This window comes from Salvelinus fontinalis, chromosome 2 (genome assembly GCF_029448725.1).
Source record: "Salvelinus fontinalis isolate EN_2023a chromosome 2, ASM2944872v1, whole genome shotgun sequence".
Classification (NCBI taxonomy): domain Eukaryota; kingdom Metazoa; phylum Chordata; class Actinopteri; order Salmoniformes; family Salmonidae; genus Salvelinus; species Salvelinus fontinalis.
Genome location: NC_074666.1, coordinates 40838889 through 40866041, shown reverse-complemented (window position 1 = coordinate 40866041; position 27153 = coordinate 40838889). Strand labels below are relative to the sequence as shown.

The following is a 27153-nucleotide window of genomic DNA, read 5'->3' as shown; positions in this document are numbered from 1 at the left end:
ACGGCATCTCAGAACACACAACTCATCGATCCTTGTCATGGATGGGCTATTGCAGCAGACGACCACACCGGGTTAAACTCCTATCAGCTAAAAACAAGAAGAAGCGGCTCCAGTGGGCAGGCAATCCCCAACACTGGACAATTGAGGAGTGGAAAAACATTGCCTGGTCCAATGTACAGTTCCTGTTGCATCATGCTGATGGCAGAGTCAGGATTTGGCGTAAGCAGCATGAGTCCATGGACCCATCCTGCCTGGTGTCAATGGTACAGGCTGGTGGTGGTATACTGGTGTGGGGAATGTTTTCCTGGCACACGTTAGGTCCCTTGATACCATTTGAGCAATGATTGAACGCTACAGCGTCTCAGGAACATTGTTCCTGACATCCCTGTGGAACGCTTCCGACACCTTGTAGAATCCATGCCCCAAAGAATTCGGGGCTGTTCTGGAGGCAAAGGAAGGTCCGACCCAGTACTGTTCCCTGTGGTCTCATTGGTAAGGGTGCACTTTAAAAAATATATACATATTATTTCATCTTTATTTAACCAGGTAGGCCAGTTGAAAACAAGTTCTCATTTACAACTGCGACCTGGCCAAGATAAAGCAAAGCAGTGCGACAAAAACAAAAACACAGAGTTACACATAAACAAACGTACAGTCAATTACAGTCAATAAAAGAAAAAAAGACAATTCTATGTACAGTGTGTGCAAATGTAGAAGAGTAGGGAGGAAGGCAATAAATAGGCCCTAGAGGCAAAAATAATTACAATTTAGCATTAATACTGGAGTGATAGATGTGCAGATGATGATGTGCAAGTAAAGATACTGGGGCGCAAAAGAGCAAGAGGGTAAGTAATATTATGGGGGTGAAGTAGTCGGGTGTGCTATTTACAGATTGGCTATGTACAGGTACAGTGATCAGTAAGCGGCTCTGACAGCTGATGCTTAAAGTTAGAGAGGGAAATATAAGACTCCAGCTTCAGAGATTTTTGCAATTCGTTCCAGTCATTGGCAGCAGAGAACTGGAAGGAAAGGCGGCCAAAGGAAGTGTTGGCTTTGGGGATGACTAGTGCAATATACCTGCTGGAGCGCGTGCTCTGGGTGGGTGTTGCTATGGTGACCAGTGAGCTGAGATAAGGCAGGGCTTTACCTAGCAAAGACTTATAGATGACCTGGAGCCAGTGGGTTTGATGAAGGATATGTAGTGAGGGCCAGCCAACGAGACCATACAGGTCGCAGTGGTGGGTAGTATATGGGGCTTTGGTGATAAAACGGATGGCACTGTGATAGACTACATCAGTTTGCTGAGTAGAGTGTTGGGGGCCATTTTGTAAATGACATTGCCGAAGTCAAAGATCGGTAGGATAGTTAGTTTTACGAGGGTATGTTTGGCGGCATGAGTGAAGGAGGCTTTGTTTTGCGAAATTCTAGATTTAACTTTGGATTGGAGATGCTTAATGTGAGTATGGAAGGAGAGTTTACAGTCTAACTAGACACCTAGGTATTTGTAGTTGTCCATATATTCTAGGTCAGAACCGTCTAGAGTAGTGATCCTAGTCGGGCGGGAGGGTACAAGCAGCAATCGGTTGAAGAGCTTGCACTTAGGTTTACTAGCATTTAAAAGCAGTTGGAGGCCAGGGAAGGAGTGTTGTATGGCGTTGAAGCTCGTTTGAAGGTTTGTTAGCACAGTGTCCAAAGAAGGGCCAGATACAGAATGGTGTCGTCTGCGTAGAGGTAGATCAGAGAATCACCAGCAGCAAGAGCGACATCATTGATATATACAGAGAAAAGAGTAGGCCCGAGAATTGAACCCTGTGGCACCCCCATAGAGACTGCCAGAGGTCCGGACAACAAGCCCTCCGATTTGACACACTGAACTCTATCTGAGAAGTAGTTGGTGAACCAGGCGAAGCAGTCATTTGAGAAGCCAAGGCTATTGAGTCTGCCGATAAGAATGCGGTGATTGACAGAGTCGAAAGCCTTGGCCAGGTCAATGAAGACGGCTGCACAGTACTGTCTTTTATCGATGGCGGTTATGATATTGTTTAGGACCTTGAGCATGACTGAGGTGCACCCATGACCAGCTCGGAAACCAGATTGCATAGTTGAGAAGCTACGGTGGCATTTGAAATGGTTGGTGATCTGTTTACTAACTTGGCTTTCAAAGATTTTAGAAAGGCAGGGCAGGATGGATATAATTCTATAACAGTTTGGGTCTAGAGTGTCTCCCCCTTTGAAGAGGGGGATGATGGCGGCAGCTTTCCAATCTTTGGGGATCTCAGATGATATGAAAGAGAGGTTGAATAGGCTAGTAATAGGTGTTGCAACAATTTTGGCAGATAATTTTAGAAAGAGAGGGTCCAGATTGTCTAGCCCAGCTGATTTGTAGGGATCCAGATTTTGCAGTTCTTTCAGAACATCAGCTGTCTGGATTTAGATGAAGGACAAGCAGGGGGGTTTGGGCAAGTTGCTGCAGGGGGTGCTGAGATGTTGGATAGGATAGGGGTAGCCAGGTGGAAAGCATGGCCAGCCGTGGAAAAATGCTTAGTGAAATTATCGATTATAGTAGATCTATCGTTTGTGACAATGTTTCCTATTTCCTAAGGTGCTCTTATTCTCCATGGACTTTACAGTGTCCCAAAACTTTTTGGAATTAGTGCAACAGTATGCAAATTTCTGTTTGAAAAAGCTAGCCTTAGCTTTCCTAACTGACTGAGTATATTGGTTCCTGACTTCCCTGAAAAGTTGCATATCGCGGGGGCTATTTGATGCTAATGCAGAACACCACAGGATGTTTTTGTGCTGGTCAAGGGCAGTCAAGTCTGGGGTGAACCAAGGGCTATATCTGTTCTTAGTTCAAGATCTTTTGAATGGGGCATGCTTATTTAAGATAGAGAGGAAAGCACTTTTTGAAGAGCAACCAGGCATCCTCTACTGACGGGATGAGGTCTAGTCAGCATCACTCCAGACAGCATCACTCCAGACAGGAAGCAGAACACATAGACAGGAAGCAGAACACATAGTGAGTTATACATCTAAGTGTATTATCAATGCAAGATTGTACAAATACAGAAGTTAGTATCAATTCAGGACTGCAGTGTGTGAGGTAAAAATCCTTACAGCGTAAAAATCCTCACAAAATTGAATTGTGAGGATTTTTACACTGTGAGAGATTTTTACATCACACAGTGCAGGTTTACGGCAGACGACAAAGCAAAATAGTATCGTATAGAAATCAATTTATAGTGGAGACAAAGCATCCTTGTGTGTCACACAAGAGACGGCATGCGCTGGGGAGACAAAGCAGCATCAACATGCCTCCATGTAATGAGGCTGACACAGACACTAGTGTGCTGTTTCATTGGACCACTGGTGTAGGGCACACACACAGTGGTGCAGTTTCTTCAACTGAATGCAAATACACACAGTATGAAGTGGATAATGGCCTGAAGATTGGCTACAGACCCTGCGGTTGATTACTGACCTGGAGCCGTTGCTAATGACGATACTCTCCTGGACGGACAGCGTGCAGCAGTACCACACCAACAGGAAGTTGAAGAGAGCATATAAGGCTCTACCAAACAAAGACGGACACAACCACAAACAGTTCAAAGTCAAAAACAAACAGGAAAAAATTGCATTTATCGGTATTAGTGCATAACAACAATATATATTACAGCTAATAATACAATAGTGGGATTTTAATACGTTAACAATTTATGCAATACTCCTGATATTGATTGTGAGTGAGTAAAATGGCATGCGTAGAGCCCAACTGATATTTTTATTTTACCTTTATTTAACTAGGCAAGTCAGTTAAGAACAAATTCTTATTTACAATGACGGCCTACTGCGGCCAAACCCGGACAACGCTGGGTCAATTGTGTGCCGCCCTATGGGACACCAGAAAATGATGTCATGGCTTTAGAAGCTTCTGAAAGGCTAATTGACCATTTTTTTGTCAATTGGAGGTGTACATGTGGAGGTATTTCAAGGCCTACCTTCAAACTCAGCGCCTCTTGCTTGACATCATGAGAAAATCAAAAAAAATCAATCGAGACCTCCACAAGTCTGGTTCATCCTTGGGAGCAATTTCCAAATGCCTGAAAGTACCACATTCGTCTGTACAAGCAATGGTACGCAAGTAAACATCATGGGACCACACAGCCATCATACTGCTCAGGAAGGAGACGCGTTCTGTCTCCTAGAGATGAACGTACTTTGGTGCGAAAAGTGGAAATCAATCCCAGAACAACAGCAAAGGACCTTGTGACAATGCTGGAGGAAAAAGGTACAAATGTATCTATATCCACAGTGAAACGAGTCATACATCGACATAACCTGAAAGGCCACTCAGCAAGAAAGAAGCCACTGCTCCAAAACCGCCATAAAAAAGCCAGACTATGGTTTGCAACTGCACATGTGGACAAAGATAGTACTTTTTGGAGAATGCCCTCTGGTCTGATGAAACAAAAATAGAACTGTTTGCCCATAACGATCATAGTTATGTTTGGAGGAAAAAGGGGGAGGCTTGCAAGCCGAAGAACACCATCCCAATCGTGAATCACGGGGGTGGCATTATCATGTTGTGAAGGTGCTTTGCTGCAGGAGGGACTGGTGCACTTCACAAAATAGATTGCTCTTGAGGAAGGAGAATTATGTGGATATATTGAAGCAACATCTCAAGACATCAGTCAGGAAGTTAATGCTTGGTTGTAAATGGGTCTTCCAAATGGACAATGACCCCAAGCATACTTCCAAAGTTGTGGCAAAATGGCTTAAGGACAACAAAGTCAAGATATTGGAGTGGCCATCACAAAGTCCTGACCTCAATCCTATAGAAAATTTGTGGGCAGCACTGAGAAAGCGTGTGCGAGCAAGGAGGCCGACAAACCTGACTCAGTTACACCAGCTCTGTCAGGAGGAATGGGCCAAAATTCACCCAACATATTGTGGGAAGCTTGTGGAAGGCTACCCGAAACGTTTGACCCAAGTTAAACAATTTAAAGGCAATGCTACCAAATACTAATTAAGTGTATGTAAACTTCTGATCCACTGGGAATGTGATGAAAGAAATAAAATCTGAAATAAATCATTCTCTCCACTATTATTCTGACATTTCACATTCTTAAAATCAAGTGGTGATCCTAACTGACCTAAGACAGGGAATTTTTACTAGGACTAAATATCAGGAATTGTGAAAAACTGAGTTTAAATGTATTTGGCTAAGGTGTATGTAAACTTCCGACTTCAACTGTAGTTACATGACATAATGACGCCACGTAAAACTTTGCGCTACACGTGCAACACAGCATTCATAACCTAGCCCACAATGTCTGCTGTGTGGATCAAGCTGTCAACAAGTGGAGCAGTCATTTGAAAGAGTAAGAACATTTCAGCAAGACAACTCAAAGGAAAAATCCATTAAAGCCAAGATAATGGAATTTATTGCCCCTGACAATCAACCGTTCTCTGTCGTGGGTGATGTTGGCTTTCGCTGACTGGTCGAGCAGTGGTACACACTGCCAAGAGCGCTATTTTTCAGATGTTGCCCTACTGGAGTTACACAGTAATAGCGTCACTGCTATTAGCTTCACGGCATACATACTATGGAATGCCGTTTGGGTCTTTGCGTGTCAAAAAAGATACAGTGGCACTGTCAATGCTGTACAAAACAGTCTGCAAACAAGCAAACACCGGCCACGAACGATGTGTTTACAATACCGCGTTGGTAATAAAGCATAATTTGTTATTCCGCAACTTCTGGGGTAGCTAGCTTTAGCTTGGTACCTAGCTAGCACCAATACAACCAGCTTGAAAACAATGACCAGTAGAAACTGCAGTCATTTTCATTATTCTTAGCAATGATTTCGGAATCCTTGTTAGTAAGCATTAGCTAGGTTGCCACTTGTTGTTCGCCTATTGAAATTGAACTTCAGGACTGTAGTGACGCCTCTTGCACTGAGATGCAGTGCCTTAGACCACTGCATCCATGTGTGTGTGTTAACTATTTAACTATACTAGAATGCTTAAAAGGCCGCTAAAATTTTAAATATCGGTTATTGGTATCGGGGTTTTTTTGTCAAGGAAAATATCGGATATCGGCCAAAAATGTCATATCGGTGCATCACTATTTAAAACCAAATACTTTTAGACTTTTACTCAAGTAGGATTTTACTGGGTGACTTTCACTTTTCACATTTTCAATTAAGGTGTCTTCATTTTTACTCAAGTATGACATTGGACAAAATATGGCAGCCGATACCAGATAAATGGTCTATTCCCCCTTCATAACTGGGTTGATGATCTGCTGCTACTCTGTGCTGTACTCCACTCAATATTAATTTTTTGGTTTAACTACACTGCATGTAATGACTATATGCTGTCTTCTTATCATATGTACCACCTAAAAGGATTTTTATGTTTTATTTTTGTACATGTGAGTTAAGTCTTGTTTTGTCCTATACATTTGCCATCCCATTCAACACTACAATGAATGTCAATGTTGTATCTCTGTCTTCTTTTTCTATTGGAAAATAATCCACATATACTTTTTTTTCTGCCCTGCTAGAGCTGCCCCAGTCAACTGTAAGTGCTTTTATGGTTAAGTGAAAACTTATAGGAGCAACATCGGCTCAGCCGCAAAGTGGTAGGCCACACAAGCTCACAGAACAGGACCGCTGATTTGTTGGAAAGGTGGCATCCTATGACTGTGCCACTTTGAAAGTCACTGAGCTCTTCAGTAAGGCCATTCTCCTGCCAATGTTTGTTTATGGAGATTGCATGGCTGTGTGCTCAATTTTATACACCCTGAAATAGCCGAATCCACTAATTTGAAGGGGTGTCCACATACTTTTGTATATATAGAGTGTATGTATTATTAGAGCAAGATCATGGTGTGCCACTGTCCCGTTCTTTTCATTACATTGATTGCATAATCCTGAAAAATTGACACTTGCAAGAAGAAACGTTGTCCCTGTGTCATTCATCATTCCTATAGAATTCTCAGGACCTATCATTCCAGAATATCAGCAGGGCAAACGTATCAATGTGTATGTGTTTTTAGATGATCCCTGAGTCTTCAGAAAGCATGGTATTACAATACATACGGAAAGTGAATATCTTACAATGAAATTGTGATCAGTAAGCCTCACCAGTAATGGCCTGACAAGCGATGCTTGCACGCTGGTTCTTAGTACCACATAAGTGTGTGTGCGTGTGTTTGAGCATACTTCAAATATTTGTCAGAAGAAGTTGGTGCTCAGTGCATACAAATGTTATCAACCACCCAAGAAGGCCCATATAAAGAAGGTAGAAAACTTCATGACAAAAATATCCATGACTTTTTTTATTTGCATTGGGTAATTATAGTCCCAGTGATTTACAGGGCTCTTCTAGACTCATTGAAATGAACAATTATCCATCATCTCAATAGCGGGGCTCTGCAATGTCAGTCATTCTTCTACCCAGTGTGTGCAGCTCCCAGTCGGACAGCTGTTGTACAAAGCCTCGGTTTGGCCTCATGTTGGTTTTACATTGCAGGACATGCTCCCAGACCTCCTTCAGTGAAAAAAGTGCCATCGATATCATAATGGAGTGGGAGGAATAACAGAAAAATTAGCAGCTCACCAAATTCAGCAACAAAATATTATACAGTAAACACGCAGTATTTTCATTACTAAGCCAAACATTTTTTCAGATTCCAAAACCAGGAACTGGAACAGCCTGAACTTCTTCTAATTCTATTACACATTCCAAAGAAGACCCTGAAGTACATAAACATGACTTGCCCCCAGTGTATATTTCAAGTGGTGCAAAAGAAAAGCCATGGCCGCAGCACTACAGCGGCTTATTCCATGACTTGAAAAGATCAAAACTGCAGATCCAGTGTTGAGACGAGAGGCTAAAAGGGAACCATTTGCAACACGATAATAAACATAATATTAATAAACAAATAGTAACAACAAGTAATAACAAGTAACATCTAAAAAAGTGGAACAAAATACATTCAGCTCACCAATAAAAACACAAATCCTCTCAAAACTGGAGTACAGATCAGCCTCCACTGAATCTGACACATTGATGTGAAGGATGGTGTGGTTTCCTTTTTCAAACCTAATTTCAAAAAGAAAAAAGTTGTATTCAAACATAATAATTTTTTATGAACATTCATCCATAGTACTTGCTACTTTGACATGTAAATATGAGTCCTCACGCACATGTGACAACTGTCTTCAGAGACATTGACAAGGGCGCTCAGTTTCAGATCTTTTAGGACATGGGGATTGATGGCCTGCTTGTAATTGCCCAAGTAGAGTTGACCTGGTAAGAGCTCCACTGGATAAGGTCTCAAGCTCTCCAATTCCTACAAAGTCACAATAATGAAACAGACAGGAGCACAATCTACGTAAATCAGCACATTGAAAGACTCTTATCACCTGAGTATGTTTTTCTTTTTCTCAACAGGCTCTCACAATATTTAGCAAAGGTTTTGACGCAATGGAGGCGTTACCTTTATGGTGTAAAGGATTTTCTGTGTCCTGAAGAAAGGATAAAAGGCTGAGAACCTCTGATAGCCTCCTTTCAGAATCTGGACAGGATAGCGGCTTGATTTTGTCAGGGCCTCAGCGCACTCAATAGCCTCACCTACAAACACACACACACAGAATAATTACAAACCATTCTTACCCATCTCAGGCTCCCGAGTGGCGCAGCGGTCTAAGGCACTGCATCTCAGTGCTAGAGATGTCACCACAGACCCTGGTTTGATTCCAGGCTGTATCACACTGGCATTGATTGGGAGTTCCATAGGGCAGCGCACAATTGGCCCAGCGTCGTCCGGGTTAGGGTTTGGCCAGGGCAGGCCGTCATTGTAAATATGAATTTGTTTTTAACTGACTTGCCTAGTTAAATAAAGGTTAAAAAAAAAAAAATTATCGCCCTAATGGGATATCATGGATCGAATATTATTGGCTGGTTCATTCAATCATTGACAAGCTGGTTTGATTAAATCAAAAACAGTTGAGGTTCATTTACTTTAGCCTCACAGAGCTTAATTGAAACTAATCAAACACATAAAGAAAAGTCATATTTTTCATAAAATTATTTTATTAAAATCGATCCCTCATAGTGTGACTCCCGAGTGGCACAGTGGTCTAAGGCACTGCATCTCAGTGCTAGAGGCGTCACTAAAGACCCTGGTTCAATTCCAGGCTATATCACAACTGGCCTTGATTGGGAGTCCCATAGGGTGGTGCACAATTGGCCCAGCGTCGTCTGGGTTAGGCCAGGGTAGGCTTTCATTGTAAATAAGAATTTGTTCTTAACTGACATTCCTAGTTAAATAAAGGTTAAATAAAAAATTGTCAGTGACCAGGCTGGTGATGTTCAGCTCACCTGAACCTTGTAAAGAACTGGTGCTGCTGTCATAAACCACAATATACCTCATACTCTCCACTTCCACTCCTACAGGCATAATGAGTTTGCCTTTAGAGTCCTGTAGAGTAAAACAATGACATCTTACTTATAACACTGCCGAACATTGCAACGTGTATTTCAAAATGGCACAAAATGGCATTGAAGCACAGTATTATCATCCTAAGGTGGAATGAGCTAGTGTTGTAATGTGTTAATAACTGATTTGACATGCATACCCATTTTGCATTTCTGGCAGTAATGATATGGCTGGCATTGTACTGTCCTTTAGCACGGGCATCTGAGGAAACAGCATAACCATTTGTCTACTTTTCATAATTGGCAACTTTGAGTGTATTATATTGGACTGAATCTTAGAAATAAGTAACATTTATCAACACAATGGATTTGTTTTAATCGTGTTGAACTGATATGACTGTCTGCCCCTACCTGGCTCTTACCAATCAAACAGAGGAAGTTGAACTCTGCCAGCCTGGACAGGCGAGTATACTGGTTGAGAATGTTGTAAAGCTCAGACGCCTCACAAAAGGTTGTTCCAGCCATTGTAGGAAACCTGACAACCTGAAAATAAAAAGTCAGTGTTTTGAAAACCCTGCATTGGACTACAAATTTACTAGCTAGTTAGCTCGTTCACCTCGTGCTTCAAATACTAACTTGTGAAGAATACAAATATTTGTTTTCGCTGTACATCAAGATATTTCTGCAGCTAGTTAGTCGAGTTTGCAAACTAACATCAGAAATCGTAGAGAACCCTAGTTAGCACAAAAAATACTGAGCCTAATGTTTGTCTCTGCCATATATGAATTAGGAATTAGAAAACTAGAATGGCCATGAACCATTTTATTACAGGATGAAGGTCATCCATTTTGGTCAGGGAGTTGGTCAACTAGTGCTGTGATAAGATATTGTGTAAAATAATGAATTTGAATGATTGATCTGCACTGTATGTTTGTTAGCTAGCTAGCCAGACAGTTTTAGAGGGATTAATGATTCAATATTTTTTTCAAATTAACTGCCATATGCCAACATTCCAATCAAACAATGCAGCCACACAGCCATTCACTGGCTGAAATCAGTTGACGATAGGACTTAGAGACAAGTTGTATATGCAACAAGTACTGATATTGTATCATATAAAAGCACTCACAGCTTTCCAATACATATTTTTCGAAACGAACGTTCGAAACAATATTGTGACTAAACACGCAACCCATGACAATGAACTCACAGATTTCCAAGAAAACAAAAATGTAGACATTTATGGTATGTATACATATATTTTAGATGCTATTTATAAATCAAATTGGTATAAAACACCTATAAACTGTATTTATAGTTATATGACAATATTTTAGGTTGACAATTTATGATGTATCACATGCCTTACTTGTATTTTCCTGTATAAGTATAATCAGGATTATGTCTCTACTGCCAATCATTCCAATTAGACTACTTTGGGATTTTCCCTGACCATCGCAATATGACTCCCATTTGTACCCCATTCTGGAACTTTGAGGGTTTATGACATAGCCCATCTAGTAATTTAATAAGATATCGTATGGTTTCTGCTAACAACACATGATTGGCTAACTAATTCACTAATGTTGCTAGTAAAAACCTGCAGGTAGTTAGGGTTAGGGCAAAATCTTACCTGGTTAAAATGAAAATGACAAAATGACTTTTTCCACTCAAGGTCACTAACCAAATGCGGTTAGTTACAACATTTCTGGAACATATTTGAGCAAAACACACGCAATATGAAGGAAAGGGTTTGTTTGGGTTTTGTTGCTCGGTAATACAATAACCGGCATTGCGGTTGGCTGTACAGTACTAATCTGTGATTGGACATTCTATCTACGTTCTTGGGATGTGTTCGGGTGCGTTCGGAAATTCCATCTGCCTATCTTTACTATTTTAGAAAAATCGCACTATGACCATTTTACTCTCCCTAGCAGAGCTGGTTAGTGTGTTTTCATGTTATCCAGAGCGTTGGTGGTTGTAACCATGCTGTTGGCAACATTTTAATAATCCTTTTTGCCGACGTTTACTGAAACCGGCCGTATTCAATGGGTGTTGAGCGTTCGTAAATTCATCAGTTATTCTATTCTGCGCTCTGGCACACTCAGACGACAGTGCTCAGAAATCGGAGCAGATTATCAGAGCGAATTTACGAACGCACCCGTATTCAGTAGCCTATCCACGTACGTCTTCATCCAGCTGTTTGTAATACGTTTCCTGATTTGTTGAAGCGAATTTATTACTACATTTTGAAAGCCTTTGCTTGTTGTCAAAAGCAAAGATTGAACACATCTATGTTGTATTCTCTAGTTTGAATACGGTTTTATGGCTGGATCATGGGTATGTAACGTCAGTTATACATGTCACTAACGTTAACTTGCGTGAATAGGCAAAAAATATGAGACATCTGGATTAAACTACCGCCACGAATAACGTTAGCTAGCTAGCATTATCAGCAAAACTAATTTGTATAGCTATGCATTCGTTTGGCTGATGAAGCAGAATGTGTTGACAGCTTATATTGATTCTTTAAAACAGTTTTGTAGATGTAGGTATCTAAAAAAGCAGTTAGTCCAGCCTGCTTGTAACCGACTAAACTCAACGATTTACGATGGAGTTGAGCTCTGACGAGTGTGGGCGCACTGGAGCGCGACTTCACATAAAATCAACAATGTTGTGTGTAATTGCGGGCTATTCTTTGGGTGCTGAACCATGTAGTTTTTCATAAAAACGGACTTGTATGTGACGTCGGAGCTATAGTCTGTCCACACTAGTCGCCAATCAACTGCATCGCAAATCGTGGAGTTGAGTTTAATCGGCTAGCCTGTTAAAAAAATATATAATGTTTAACCCTTTTATTTAACGAGGCAAGTCAGTTTGTAGTTAATAGGTTAGCGAGTTATGGTTACAATTAAGATACTCAATTATTGGACCTAGGTTATAGGCTGCCTAAAGAAAACATGACTGGCTAACGTTAGTTTGTAAAATTAGATCTTGCCCAAATACCATGGCAGCCAAAACATTAAAAGTGTGTGTGTTGCACCCACAACATTACAAGTGTGTGTGAATTTAAGTTTGGTGTGTAAAATATACTGTACAAAAATGTAAATGCAACAATTAACGATTTTACCGAGTTACAGTTCATATAAGGAAATCTGTCAATTTAAGTTAATTAATTAGGCCCTAATCTATGGATTTCACATGACTGGACAGGGGCACAGCCATGGGTAGGCCTGGGAGAGCATAGGCCCACCCACTTGGGAGCCAGGCCCAGCCAATCAGAATTTGTTTTTCCCCCCACAAAAGAGCTTTATTACAGACATAAATACTCCTCAGTTTCATCAGCTGTCCGGGTGGCTGGTCTCAGATGATACCGTTGGTCCTGAAGAAGTTGGATGTGGAGGTCCTGGGCTGGCGTGGTTACGCGTGGTCTGCAGTTGTGAGGCCAGTTGGACGTACTGCCAAATTCTCTAAAACGATGTTGGTGGCTTATGGTAGAGAAATTAACATAAAATTATCTGGCAACAGCTCTGGTGGACATTCCTGCAGTCAGCATGCCATTTGCACGCTCCTTCAAAACTTCAGACATCTGTCGCTTTGCGTTGTGACAAAACTGCACATTTTGAGTGACCTTTTATTGTCCCCAGCACAAAGTGCACATGTGTAAGTGTAACCGGTGTGAAATGGTTAGCTAGTTAGCGGGGTGCTCACTAATAGCGTGATATAGCGCAAGTCGGTGATGTCACTCGCTCTGAGACCTTGAAGTAGTTGTTTCCCTTGTTCTGCAAGGGCCACGGCTTTTATGGAGCGATGAGTAAAGATGCTTCGAGGGTGACTGTTGTCGCTGTGTGCAGAGGGTTCCTGGTTCAAGCCTAGGTAGGTGCAATGAGAGGGACGGAAACAAAACTGTTACATAATGATCAAGTTTTTTCAGCTCATGAAACACTTACATGTTGCATTTATATTTATGTTCAGTATAAATAAGTAACTTGTGCACTAATCCATACATATTTTGAAATGTAACTGAATCCGACTCTCTTCACTGTGCCTTTAGGGACCAAGCAAAGCCTTCCTGCGACAAAGAAAGAAGAGGGCCAGCAGCAGACGCTGGGGGGCTGTTATGAGTAAAAGGCTTCAGGAAACACAAGAGCCCATCATCACACCTGTAACGACATAGTGAGTCAATCTATGGCTGTCATCACTGCAACATTTTAGTTCATACATAAATTATGTTTACATATATACAGTTGAAGTCGGAAGTTTACATACACTTAGGTTGGAGTCATTTAAAACTCGTTTTTCAACCACTCCACAAATTTCTTGTTAACAAACTATAGTTTTGGCAAGTTGGTTAGGACATCTACTTTGTGCATGACACAAGTTATTTTCCCAACAATTGTTTACAGACAGATTATTTCACTTAGAATTCACTGTATCACAATTCCAGTGGGTCAGAAGTTTACATACACTAAGTTAACTGCCTTTAAACAGCTTGGAAAATTCCAGAAAATTATGTCATGGCTTTAGAAGCTTCTGATAGGCTAATTGACATAATTTGAGTCAATTGGAGGTGTACCTGTGGATGTATTTCAAGGCCTACCTTCAAACTCGGTGCCTCTTTGATTGACGTCATGGGAAAATCAAAAGAAATCAGCCAAGACCTCAGGGAAAAAAATTGTGGACCTCCACAAGTCTGGTTCATCCTTGGGAGCAATTTCCAAACGCCTGAAGGTACAACGTTCATCTGTTCAAACAACAGTACGCAAGTATAAACACCATGGGACCGCGCAGCCATCATACCGCTCAGGAAGGAGACACGTTCTGTCTCCTAGAGATGAACGTACTTTGGTGCAGTAAAACGAGTCCTATATCGACATAACCTGAAAGGCCGCTCAGCAAGGAAGAAGCCACTGCTCCAAAACCGCCATAAAAAAGCCAGACTACGGTTTGCAACTGCACATGGGTACAAAGATCGTACTTTTGAGAAATGTCTGGTCTGATGAAACAAAAATAGAACTGTTTGGCCATAATGACTGTCGGAGGAAAAAGGGGGACGCTTGCAAGCCGAAGAACACCATCCCGACCGTGAATCACGGGGGTGGCAGCATCATGTTGTGGGGGTGCTTTTCTGCAGGAGAGACTGGTGCAATTCACAAAATAGATGGCATCATGAGGAAAGAAAATTATGTGGATATATTTAAGCAACATCTCAAGACATCAGTCAGGAAGTTAAAGCTTGGTCGCAAATGGGTCTTCCAAATGGACAATGACCTCAAGCATACTTCCAAAGTTGTGGCAAAATGGCTTAAGGACAAAGTCAAGGTATTGGAGTAGCCATCACAAAGCCCTGACCTCAATCCTATAGAAAATGTGTGGGCAGACCTGAAAAAGAGTGTGTGAGCAAGGAGGCCTACAAACCTGACTCGGTTACACCAGCTCTGTCAGGAGGAATGGGCCAAAATTCACCCAACTTATTGTGGGAAGCCTGTGGAAGGCTACCTGAAATGTTTGACCCAATGCTTCCAAATACTAATTGAGTGTATGTAAACTTCTGACCCAATGGGAATGTGATGAAAGAAATAAAAGCTGAAATAAATCATTCTCTGTACTATTATTCTGACATTTCACATTCTTAAAATAAAGTGGTGATCCTAACTGACCTAAGACAGGGGATTTTTACTGGGATTAAATGTCAGGAATTGTGAAAAACTGAGTTTACATGTATATGGCTAAGGTGTATGTAAACTTCCGACTTCAACTGTACCTACTCGTTCCAGGGTTTTTCTTTATTTTTACTATTTTCTACATTGCACAATAATAGTGAAGATATCAAAACTATGAAATGACACATATGGAATCATGTCGTAACCAAAAAAGTGTTTGAAGAATCCCAAATATATTTTGATTTGTCTAAGTAGCCACCCTTTGCCTTGATGACAGCTTTGTACACTCTTGGCGTTCTCTCAACCAGCTTCACCTGGAATGCTTTTCCAACAGTCTTGAAGGAGTTCCCGCATATACTGAGCACTTGTTGACTGCTTTTCCTTCACTCTGCGGTCCAACTCATCCCAAACAATCTCAATTGGTTTGAGGTCTGGTGATTGTGGAGGCAGGTAATCTGATGCAGCATTCCATCACTCTCCTCCTTGGTCAAATAGCCCTTACACCGCCTGGAAGTGTGTTGGGTCATTGTCCTGTTGAAAAACAAATGATAATGACACTAAGCGCAAACCAGATGGGATGGCGTATTGCTGCAGAATTCTGTGGTAGCTATGCTGGTTGCGTGCCTTGAATTCTAAATAACTCCTAGACAGTGTCACCAGCAGAGCATCATCACACCTCCTCTATGCTTCACGGTGGGAAACACACATGCAGAGATCATCCGTTCACCTACTCTGCGTCTCACAAAGACACAGCGGTTGGAACCAAAAATCTCAAATTTGGACTCAACAGACAAAGACAGATTTCCACCTACCTAATGTCCATTGCTCATGTTTAACTTTTAACAAGGCACACATGTTAATTGAAATGCATTCCAGGTAACTGCCTTATGACGCTGGTTGAGAGAATGCTAAGAGTGTGCAAAGCTGTCATCAAGGCAAAGGGTGACTACTTCGAAGAATTTGTTTAACACTTTTTGGGGGGGTTACTACATGATACCATATGTGTTATTTCATAGTTTTGATGTCTTCACTTATTGTAGAAAATAGTAAAAAATAAAGAAAACCCCTTCAATGAGTAGGTGTCCAAACATTTGACTGGTACTGTGTATATATATAATGTATTCCTGCAAACACATGCGTTTAAATAGATAGTTATTAACTCTGTGGGAACAGCTAGCATGTCATTGTGCTAACACTAGTAGCAATGCACCCCCACTACCCCACCACTGCTGGGGAAAAAAATCATAGGGGAAACACTGGTTATCTACAATGTCAACATGAATCTATGGCTGGCTGAATGATCATGCACAAGAGGGTGGACAATCCTATCAACTCATAACCCTTATCATTCTGTGTGTATTTTCTTAAAACTTGGAAATTGTGACCCAATCACCCAAACCAGTCCAGTGCAACTAGAAGACCCCCCTGTAAAGAATGTGAAGAAATGGGTTCCTTTACTGGGTGTCAGAGTGTTGCTGCTGGCATTTGGCAGGATATTCCAAATCTGGAGGAACAGCCTGAGCCGGTAAGTTTCTACAGCAAGGCTATGTTTCTAACAGGGCTGTTTTGGTTGAGGGACAATGTTATGTTAGATTTCATTCCCAAACATTTGCCTCTATGATTCGCTCTGTCAGTTACACTGACCCAATTTCTACTTCCATCTATCTATTGCAGTCATTTGCTGGATTTTTTGAAAAAAAATCCTCTGGTGGGGGTATGCCAAACAAAGACCCTCCAGAATCAAATTTCTGAGAGGGAGATGGGTGCCTTGCATTCTGCTCTTCAGGTGAGACACCAACAATTACACTCCTCTGAACATACCTCATGGTATGATCATGTGACAAAAAGCCACATGCAGTAATGCGTCACCAAAGCCTATCTTGTTTCAGCAGGGTGGTAAGACTGGATGCCACTGCCATGGGACTGTGGCTGGTAGTTCAGTCTGTCTCATGTTTCCTCCTACCCTTCTTTCATTAGGCTGTGGCTCCAGTGTGGACCCTCTTCCTGCTCTCACACCACCACCACCTTCTCCATCCACCACTTTCCTGCAACCCTACATCCCTACAAAAAGAGTGGCTTCCAATACTCAACAGGTAAGAATATAATAACTCATCTTTTTATTTGGTGGTCATAGATCGATTTCTGTCCCGTGTGGTTCAGTTGGTAGAGCATGGTGCTTGCATCGCCAGGTTTGTGGGTTCAATTCCCACGGTGGACGAGTACGAAAATGTACTGTATGCACTCACTACCGTAAGTCGTTCTGTAGAAGAGTGTCTCCTAAATTACTAAAATGTAAAATGTATTCTCTCCTATGATCTGACCTCTCTGTCACTAAGGAGAAGCAGGACATACTGGTGGCCATGACCCTCAGGGATTTACAGGCTGTTAAACTGAGAGGTTATTGTCAGCAGTGTGAAATTAAAGGTAAGCAATGCATATCCTTAGCATACTCAAAGTAATTTCTGCTTCCACCTGTCCAAAATGGAAGCTTCACAGGACACTCCCACATAGCATGCAGTAATGTGCCTGACTCTTTCTTGCATTTCCAGCATAAGAATGTACAACAAGGCCATTGTCTGAAAAGGGTATGTCTTTTATTTTAGAGGACTCCAGAGAAGATGCATGACCCTCTGGTCACTGTGGCAGACCTGCAGAATGTCCGTCTGAAACGATCCTATTGCCAACTGCCCCCTAAACTTCTCAAACACCTTAGCTTTGGCAGGTAAACCTATCCCATATTTCTTAATCGGCTGCCATTTGTTTTGTGACCAGGAGATATTACAGTGTTCTCCATCATGGTCCTGAGGACCCACCACATGTTGTCCAGGCTTTTTTCCCCAGGCCGGTTATGATGATAATTAAATAATGTTTATCAGGCCTGGAACAAAAGCCTGCACACCAGGATTGAAGAACAGTTTTTCAAACATTTGTTTTCTTGATTGGATTTATGTTGTGTTATTGTGGAGATTATCAAATGTTATTTCCCACTCTAGAACACCTACCAAAAGCCCTATGAATCTGCGTACACAGCTGAAAAGGGTTCAAATCAATAGGTAATGCATTTCAACACTCAAGTGCTTTATTCTTGGGTTCTTGTGTAACCTGAAAACAGGAAGTCAAAGGACTATCATCAAGTGAGAGCTGAGTCTGACTATAAGTGTTTCTCTACTCTTTAGGAGTCCTGGTGGCACTCCTCTGTTTGATAAGGAGAATATGGAGACGGGCACTGGCCTCACCCCCATCATGACTCAGGCCCTGCGATGCAAGTTCCAGGTAGATCACTCTTTACAGAGCCTGTGTGGCTTATGCATGTGTGGTTTTAAAGGTGTGTCCCCTTTGTCACCACTTATATAGTTCTTTATCCCCTCAGAGTGCCTTACCACGAGGACTGTCTCCAAAGGCAAAGAATCTCAACGAAAGCTTTGATCAAAACTGAGACATTTGTTGATGTATACACAGATGTCGATCGAGACTAGTTCAAATGTAATGGAAAGGCAGCTGCCATGATGAAAAGTTCCAGTGTTGTATGAGGACGGTATGCAAGCTATAGATGTAACTATTGGCACAATGCACATTCTCTAGCACTTTCTGGTTTCCGTTGCTAAATGGGTTTCTGCATTCCATTGCTGGATGGGTTATTTCATACTTTTTCCATTGCTGAATGAGTTAAGTGCTAGGTAGATTGAGGATGAAAAGAGGAAACACTTGTCTTGGACCACAATTTTAAAAAGGACATAAAAGTTCAAAAGGCAAGAGCCTTGACCGCCCCACTATGTCAAACATAGGTTTGGTCAATCCCAACACTGCCTCAAAACTGCATGCTTCTTGGAAAAGTGACACCAAGGAGGATGTTAAGTGAGTGATACTGAGATTTAAAAGGCAGTAGTTGAGATACTCTGAACATGTTGTGGAAACAATCGATGATCTGTTACTTGGAATGAGTGAGAAGCATCACTTGGTTTGAATGTGGTTTCAGTTTAATCTTTTCTATGAGGAAGTCAATTTTAACTGTTGTAAATGTATCTGAGGATCTATGTTTGGAAATTGCACATTGACTGGGGGACCCTATGTTTGAGCTATTTCACGTTATTTGTTACTTTTTTCAAAAAGCTTCTTGCATTATCTTTTGATTTTCAATTTTAAACATTTTCAGCACATTGTTTTAAAAAGTATTTTAACCACTTGTGTTTAAGAATACAATTTAATTTGTGATTTCCTAGACATGTTTAGGAAACGCCAAATAAATTAACCCCCAAAAAATTATGTACCTGTTTTGGTTGCTGGAACGCAGAAAAGGTATGTTGTTTCTACCACAGAAGTATAAGGTTTCTACACGGAACATTTTACTTGTGTTCACGGAAAGGGGCCTTGTGCGCAGCTGTTTATCTTCCCCATGATATGGGCGGAAAAATGGCGTTGCCCGTGAGTGTGGGAGCGCTTCTAGAATCAGAAGTAATAGAGGATCCATTATACAAAGATGAAGGTCTCTGTGTACTTGGTATATTCGGTAAGACTGCAATGCTACCCGGATCACCGAAAGAGTTTCTAATCAACACGCTCGCGGACAAGCACATCTATTCACTATTTGGACTGGATGAGACAGACAATCATAACAGTGGAAGCTTGATTCAGGCGTACTACAGCCAAGAAAACCGCGTATTGTATCTGGTGCTTACTTCAGTTTGTGACAACCGACAGCTTTTGTGGGCGTGTGAGTCTTTGAGTACGGGCGTCGGACACTCGGAGGCGCACGAATTCTGGAAAGGAGCGGATAAACAGCATTGCTTAGCATTGCTTTACCTATTCTCGTTGTGCCATGTCCTGCTACTGGTCCATCCTACATGCTGTTTTGATGTCACCTATGACAGATTGTTCCGTGCTCTGGATGCACTTCGCCAGAAAGTTCTGCCACTACTACGTGCTGCAATCAAGGATTCGATAATATCCAAAGAATGGAAGGTGAACTGCCGGCCCTGTCCCCCTCGCCTGCTATTCGTATTCCAGATGAATGGAGCCCTGCGAAGCTATGGTGGAAATGGTTCAGACCCTTCTGGAGGAAATGCTGATAAGCCCAAGAAACACTCGCCAAGGAGACGCCTCCAGCATGCATTGGAAGACCAGATATATCGCATTTTCCGGAAAAGTCGGGTCCTCACCAACCAAAGCAGTAATTGCTTATTCACTGTCCCTGCTAACCAAGCGTTTGTTTACGTGGTGCCTGGGCCAGAGGAGGACCCAGTGGCAGCCGTGCTAGGACAGCTGCGCTCCAACTGTGCCCTGAGGGAAAATGACACCAGCACCTTGGTGTCTGGACCCAGGCGCTACCAACAAATGCGTCACTCTGCAAGACAACCATCCTTCAATGTAGAAAGCAGCAGCCTCTCAGGGGGGCAACTAGTAGACTGTAGTCTGAAGGAGTTCCTTTGGCAGCATGTCGAACTGGTGTTGACCAAGAAAGGCTTTGATGACAGTGTTGGTCGCAATCCGCAGCCTTCTCATTTTGAGCTGCCAACCTACTCCAAATGGGCACAAGTGGCCTACAGGCTGCATCAGGTCATGATAGCCAACACAGAGGAGGAAACTGCAGAGCTGGCTGTCAAAGTGCAGAGTCAACTTAAGTTTTTGGAAGGTTTCCTGGACGCAGATGCCAAGTTCTCTGAGAACCGCTGCCAGAAAGCCCTGCCACTGGCACATAGCGCCTACCAGTCTAACCTTCCCCATAACTATACCACCACTGTGCACAAAAACCAACTGACACAAGCACTTCGGGTCTACAGCCAGCATGCACGCGGCGTAGCTTTTCAGCGCTATGCCTTGCAGTTGCATGAGGACTGCTACAAGTTCTGGAGTAATGGGCATCAGTTATGTGAAGAGCGCAGTCTAACAGACCAACACTGTGTGCACAAGTTTCACCTGCTGCCTCAGCCAGGTAAAGCCTCAATCACTGTACGGAACATACTACTGTTACTATAATTTCTAAAATATTTCTTATTTATTACACAAATGAAAGGTATCATAACAGGTATCAACAGAGTTGGTGGTCAGTGTACCTCAGAATATCAATGTTGAATTGTGGTGTTTATTATGGCAAACTGTCTTCTATGGGGTTTTCTCGTTTGTGCAAAAGGCTGTCCTCTGTAACACGGAAACTGATAAGTGGTCGAGGAGTGTGTCAATTTGTTAGTAGGCAAACGGAAGTGTCCTCCTCGATATCCACCTTTCATCGGGGATAGTCATGTATCTTCATGCGGAAGAGTTTTGAAATCTGCCACACCCCCTTTGAATCAGCGTTTGTTTTGTCAGAGGAGAAAAACATGCACACATTTAAAAAAACAATATGCTACTTATTGTTATCTATATAATGTCTTGCACAACTTAATTTGTTTTGATGACGTTACACATTTATTTTGGGTTCCATCTTGTTAACGTAATTTGCCTAATGACTCACGAGTGGAGAAGGACCGTCTCGTTTCAAGCAAGCACATTCCATCCACGTTCACTCTCCTCGATTTAACTTTGACCTTTTTCAAAAAGAGGTGAGAGAGGATGCATGAGGTGAGCAAATCAATTGATAAAAGGCCATTGTCATCTGCAGATGAGAAGCCAGAGATGGACCGCAACCCGCCCATCCTCAACCACAACAGCAGGGGGCGTTCCACTAGCTCGTGTAACTGTGGCTGGAAGCAAGCCCCTCGTGAGGACCCCTTTGACATCCAAGCTGCCAACTACGACTTCTACCAAGTTAGTATCCACTTTAACAGATCTCTGCAGAGGACACCAGCATAACCCCATGATCTCTTTAAAAATCTATTCAATTGTACTTCAGTCTTGTCTTCACACTTTTCAGTCTTCACACTTTGTCTCACTCTGTTGCCTTGTAGATGTTTGAGGAGAAATGCTGCGGGAAGCTGGAGAGGATCGACTTTCCTGTTTTCCAGCCAAGCACCCCAGACCCAGCCCCGGCCTGTGAAGAAGCACCCAGACCCACTGAAGTGGCTGCCCCAGTCCCAGTCCCACCGTCAGGTTCAGAGCCTGGGTCAGGGCCATCAGAGGGGGAGAGGCTAAAGGAGAGCATCCCAGCGTCCCACCCAGTGTCCCACACGCCCGGAGAGAGCACCAGCCTCAGCCTGGCCCTCAGCCTGGGCCATTCCACTGACAGCCTAGGGGCTTATGGAGATGGAGGGGGCGGTGAGGGCCAGGAGAAGAGGCCCAGCCTGGTGGATCGCCAGGCCTCCACTGTGGAGTACCTTCCAGGCATGCTCCACTCAGGCTGCTCCAAAGGTCTGCTGCCCAAGTTCTCCAGCTGGTCGCTGGTCAAGCTTGGCCCTGCTAAGACCTACAACCCCCACACTGGCCTGGAGCAGCCAGGCTTCCTGCCTGGCTCCTCCTTCCTCCTGCCCTGGGACGTGGTGATTCGCTCCCGCTCTGAAGAGGAGGTGGGCTTAACTGAGCCCTTGGATGGGGGACCCTCCTCCTGGCCGGCCCCCAACAAAACCGTGGCGGGGAAGCGAGGGAGTGCAGGGGGCCTTGGTCGGGGACGCAGGCGGGATGACGTGGCCCGGGCCTTTGTGGGCTTTGAGTACGAGGACAGTAGGGGCCGGCGTTTCCTCAGCTCAGGACCTGATAAAGTGGTGAAAGTGCTGGGGCCTGGAGGGGCCAAAGAGCCGGCCACCAGGGCCCTGAACACAGACATGCCCCTGTACATTCCCTCTCCAGCCCAGGGGCGTGGCCTAAAGACCCACTACGCCCAGCTGGCGCGCCTCTACATTGTGGTCCCTGACGCCCCCCTGGAGATAACACTCAACCCACAGGTACACTTGCCTGGCATACATTTCCCTATCAACTGGTGTTTGCCACCAGGAATAGATGAGAGGAATTTACTTACCTATCTTGATAGACAAGCTATTATGCTAAACTGTCACTACAATTACAACTGAACTCATTGTGAGTTCTTAGTGTAGCAATATGCTGTGTAGAGATTAATTTTGTGTTGGCAAATAGTCCCTTTGTTGATTAATGAGAGATGTAATGCTTGATTAATGTTGACTGTAAAACGCTGCCCCTCTTCTTTTTGTTCTTAGGTCCAACCCGGCCCCCCTCCATGTCCAGTGTTCCACCCCGAGCAGACAGAGCTGGTGCTGCCCCCTGATGGCCTGTGGGTCCTACGTTTCCCCTATTCCTATGTCACAGACCGTGGCCCATGCTACCCACCTAAAGAGAACCAGCCCCTGGCCAGCTACAAGGTCCTCAGAGGCATCCTGCGTGCCAACACTGCAAGCCCTCTTCCACCACAGTAACCCCTACTCACACCATAGCACTGCAATGTGACTCTCGCACTTATTTGAAAGGTTAGTTTAAAAATGACTGAGTCAGTTGGACCGTGTTCTCTTGCCTAGTGTTTCATCCCCAAAAATACTATTTCGAGTTAACTAGAATTGTGCTGGGTTAGTTGATTTATGAATAGCAATCTAAAAAGGAAAACGGTGTTTATCTGCGTCTCCACTTGGATATATTCAAAATTAAGATCTTGTTCTCTGATCTTTTGTTGTTCGTGGTATCTTTTTAATAGGGTTGTCAGGTGGTATTTTAGCTCTTACACTAAAAGGGCAATCTATATAAAACACTGGAAAATCATGTTTTTGACTGCACTGGGCCTTTAAGGAGAGAATAAATTACGTTTTACGGATCCTTGTTTGTTGGCTTTATTCACTGTTATTGTGCACACTCAATACAGCCTGTATAGAGGCTTGTTTTGAGCTAGGATCATTGTTCAGACCACCATATAAAGGTGAGATCACACATCATTACAGTTAGTCATCAATAAATAAAATGGCATGCAACGTTTATGTGAAGCCTAGCCACAGAATGCTTAGATCAATGCACAGCACTAGATGTCGCTATTAACCAAGTTAGAGTGTGGCGTCATGAGAAAGTTCTCAACGTGGGCCCCTAACAAAAACAGTAGTTATTTACCTTGCAGAAAGATGAATAATCCTGTCATTTAAAATGCTTGGCATGTGTCTTTTTTAATATCCTTTTGTCCTTCAGGCCTGGTATGTATGGATGGCATGATCATGCATGCCTCCAACTTGTATTATTACAATGCTTAAATAAATGGATTGTTCTGCAGGTACAACGTTTGCTGTTGAGCTGTCTACCCGTCATGTATGTAGCCTATTTGTCCATCATGACATATAAAAAAAACTATCTTGCAATTTGTCCGTGTTGTCTGGTAAATTGAATTGGTAGGCTTACCGAGACACAAAGTGTGCAAAGCGTTTCTGTTTATGAACTCCGCTATTGCGGTCTCCCACACGTATGCTTAACGAACAGTAGGCATTTATTTTTCTCCGTGCAACGATTGGTCAGCCATTACCATCTGTAGCCAATGGGCACAATGTTGCTATGCTGTAATGTTACATTGATTGGTTCCCTTGACTGTCCGTCTGCCTCAGACGGGGTACTGTCTTTGCGCAATAACATCAACTCAAGCGGTGCGCTCAGTATCGGATGGACATCCTTCGTTACTTCTTGAGCATTGAAGTTAACGCGTAGAAGCAAACCTTAACCCTCTAAACGGAATGAGAAGGAATTGCCACATAAAGTTGTGATCGGCAAAGCACTAGAGACGACGATTGACTTTTCTCTATCCAAAGGTAAAGGCAATGCTTATTGTTATTGCGCAACTGTAACGGTACATGTTTAAAACGGACTGCATCTTGTCCGAAAGTTCATAATGGGGCCTGAGACTAGATTATAACTATTTGATAACAATTAAACGATAATACGATTCTGACCGACTGTGCTTCCTGTATAACCTACAGGTATAGTATATGATGCGAGTAGGATTGATGTAAAATATACGCGGTGGCACTACATGCGCTGGTTTTAGATTACACAAAGTTGGCAGTGTCGTATTCTGCACCACCGAATCCAAACATTGCTTTTGGTGCATGCGGACGATGGAATTAGAAGTTGCAAAGAGGAATCCGCTATGATATTGTTTCGGTTCTGACATGTTTTTGTTGACAATCATTTTTCATTACTTATGCCACATTAATATAATTGGCAAGCTTGTATTGGTTGTTTTAACGGTCATTCAAAATGTTACCATCATTTAGTGGTTGTAACAATATGCTGTAATAAATGTAACATCTGTTATTGTCATCAGTATTTTGAACCTTTAACAATCTTTCCTAAATGACTCTGTGAACTGATAGAGGCCTCTCACTATCTTGCTATAGTTTTTGCTAAAAGACCATACCAAAATAGTGAATCCAGTTTGTAAGGTCGGGCCACATAAACGGATGACAGCTGGTTCCCCTTGACTAGTCTACTCTAAATCTCGACAAAGTTGGCAGAGAGCTAAAGGTTAGCTATTTATACCCACAGTAACATCTCTGTTCATTTTGACATTTTCATTGATATCTAACTTGGTTTCCTATTTAGTCATAATGACCTTAACTGGCATATAAATAATTCAACAACTTAACAGGTAGTTTTAAAACCACCAAAAGGAAGCTACCTATGGAAAACATCATAGCAGATGCATCATGTGATATGGTCAAGAGCACAATGTTTGTCAACTCTTTCTTAGCCACTCAGTACCATGACCAACACAGCCTTTTAAAGCATTGTAAGTGTAAGCACAAAATTCCAGCATAAGCATGAAATCAGTGCCAATATGTCAATCAGTGCAACAGAGATATAGCTGTGTGAGAGTGTTGTGTGGGCCAGTAACTGAAAGGTCGCTGGTTTGAATCCCCGAGCCGACTAGGTGAAATATCTGATGTGCCTTTGAGCAAGGCACTTAACCCTAATTGCTCCTGTAAGTTGCTCTGGATAAGAGCATCTGCTAAATGACAAATGTTGTTTTTTTTTAATATGTAAAAAAGTTTGTGAGCCCCGGGGCCGCCTGAGTAGGAGGCTTTCTCTCTGTCAGTCGGCATACAAATGGCTGTGTATGGCTAGACCTGAGGTTAGTATGGTAGCACACTTTGGAATCAATTGCCATTACAGATGCTGGGGGGGGAAATCTGGGCATAATGTCCCTATAGGTGTAGCCAGGACAGGTACAATACAATGTATAGTAAACCTGGTGATACTCATAGTCAGGAATGTCTTACAATTCAACTTTCATTTCCGCTGAAGAGTGTCCGGTTTTATTTATTCAGTGTTTACTCCATTGTTTTTGCACCTTGTGAGGTAACTATGGTATACGTTCCCTAATGCACATCAGATAATGCAACACAACACTACAAGACAGTCCCCAAATGGATCTAATATTTGTGTGTGTTCACTGCTTCCTATCATCTTGTGTGTGCAAAAAGAGTGCTATTCAAAGGTCATTGATGGGTGCTCATTTGGCAGTGAATCAATTCAGAGACCAGCTCTCTGCATTGGCTCTTTCATTCATCCAATGCTAATAAACAGAGGGAGGGAGCATGGCAGGGATGTTTACACCTCTATCCAACTGGTCACACCTATTTCCTGCCAGTCATTCACACCAGCTGGGACGTTAGCAGAAAGTTCTCCACCCTGGCCTATTCGCATCCAGGAGTCTGCCCTGTGTTGTGAAGGATGTGGCACATTCCATGTCTACATTTTAAGCAGGATCTGATTGAGATAAAAAGCCTAGAGACAGTGTATTTTTGTCAATGCGTGGCGGTCAATATACGCCTACGTGCGCGTCAGTGTGTGTGTGTGTGTGTGTGTGTGTATATACAGTCGTATGAAAAAGTTTGGGCACCCCTCTGAGGCTGCATAATAATTTACTCTGTCGTCACAGAAAATGATCACAGTGGCATGTCATTCATTTTCTAATAAAAGCTGAGTACTGGGGTATTGTCCAGACAAAGATTTTTAGTGTAACAATATTAAGTTGTATGAAATTAAATCAGATGTGAAAAATAGGCTATGCAAAAATGTGGGCACCCTTGTCATTCTGTTGATTTGAATACCTGTAACTACTTAGCACTGATTAATTGGAACACACAATTGGTTTGGTGAGCTCATTAAGTCTTGAACTTCATAGACAAGT

General features: G+C 42.6%; 3 protein-coding genes and 1 pseudogene across 3 annotated transcripts in view; 3 read left to right on the top strand and 1 right to left on the bottom strand.

Moving 5' to 3' along the window:
* Positions 1–7332: 7332 nt before the first annotated feature.
* On the bottom strand, positions 7333–11263 carry styxl1 (serine/threonine/tyrosine interacting-like 1). Its single transcript, XM_055875141.1, has 9 exons — positions 11084–11263; positions 9873–9993; positions 9651–9712; positions 9394–9493; positions 8510–8643; positions 8217–8362; positions 8015–8112; positions 7788–7900; positions 7333–7557 (listed from the first exon to the last, which is right to left on the bottom strand). Exons 2-9 carry the CDS (start codon positions 9973–9975, stop codon positions 7426–7428), a joined length of 888 nt encoding a protein of 295 aa, XP_055731116.1. The 5' UTR covers positions 9976–9993; positions 11084–11263; the 3' UTR covers positions 7333–7425.
* A 5294-nt stretch (positions 11264–16557) lies between these two features.
* On the top strand, positions 16558–19376 carry LOC129867076 (proline-rich protein 11-like; annotated as a pseudogene).
* A 78-nt stretch (positions 19377–19454) lies between these two features.
* On the top strand, positions 19455–23799 carry LOC129818850 (nonsense-mediated mRNA decay factor SMG8-like). The gene is made up of 4 exons (XM_055875128.1): positions 19455–21042; positions 21709–21854; positions 21995–22924; positions 23195–23799. Exons 1-4 carry the CDS (start codon positions 19512–19514, stop codon positions 23408–23410), a joined length of 2823 nt encoding a protein of 940 aa, XP_055731103.1. The 5' UTR covers positions 19455–19511; the 3' UTR covers positions 23411–23799.
* Positions 23800–24575: 776 nt separating this feature from the next.
* The window catches only part of LOC129818841 (protein yippee-like 1), a 37731-nt gene continuing 35153 nt past the window's right edge, over positions 24576–27153 (top strand). Inside the window, exon 1 of the mRNA XM_055875116.1 lies at positions 24576–24769. The gene's annotated coding sequence lies outside the window, so the exon portion shown is untranslated. The remainder of the gene's footprint in view (positions 24770–27153) is intronic.

Coding starts and splice junctions, on each gene's coding strand:
- styxl1 (XM_055875141.1), bottom strand. CDS start 9,975: ATGGCTGGAACAACCTTTTGTGAGGCGTCTGAGCTTTACAACATTCTC. Junction 8,113..8,216: donor TCTGAAGACAGTTGTCACAT/GTGCGTGAGGAC, acceptor TTTTGAAATTAG/GTTTGAAAAAGGAAACCACA. Junction 7,558..7,787: donor ACTTGAAATATACACTGGGG/GCAAGTCATGTT, acceptor TTTTCACTGAAG/GAGGTCTGGGAGCATGTCCT.
- LOC129818850 (XM_055875128.1), top strand. CDS start 19,512: ATGGGCGGAAAAATGGCGTTGCCCGTGAGTGTGGGAGCGCTTCTAGAA. Junction 21,043..21,708: donor TCACCTGCTGCCTCAGCCAG/GTAAAGCCTCAA, acceptor TGTCATCTGCAG/ATGAGAAGCCAGAGATGGAC. Junction 22,925..23,194: donor AGATAACACTCAACCCACAG/GTACACTTGCCT, acceptor TTTTGTTCTTAG/GTCCAACCCGGCCCCCCTCC.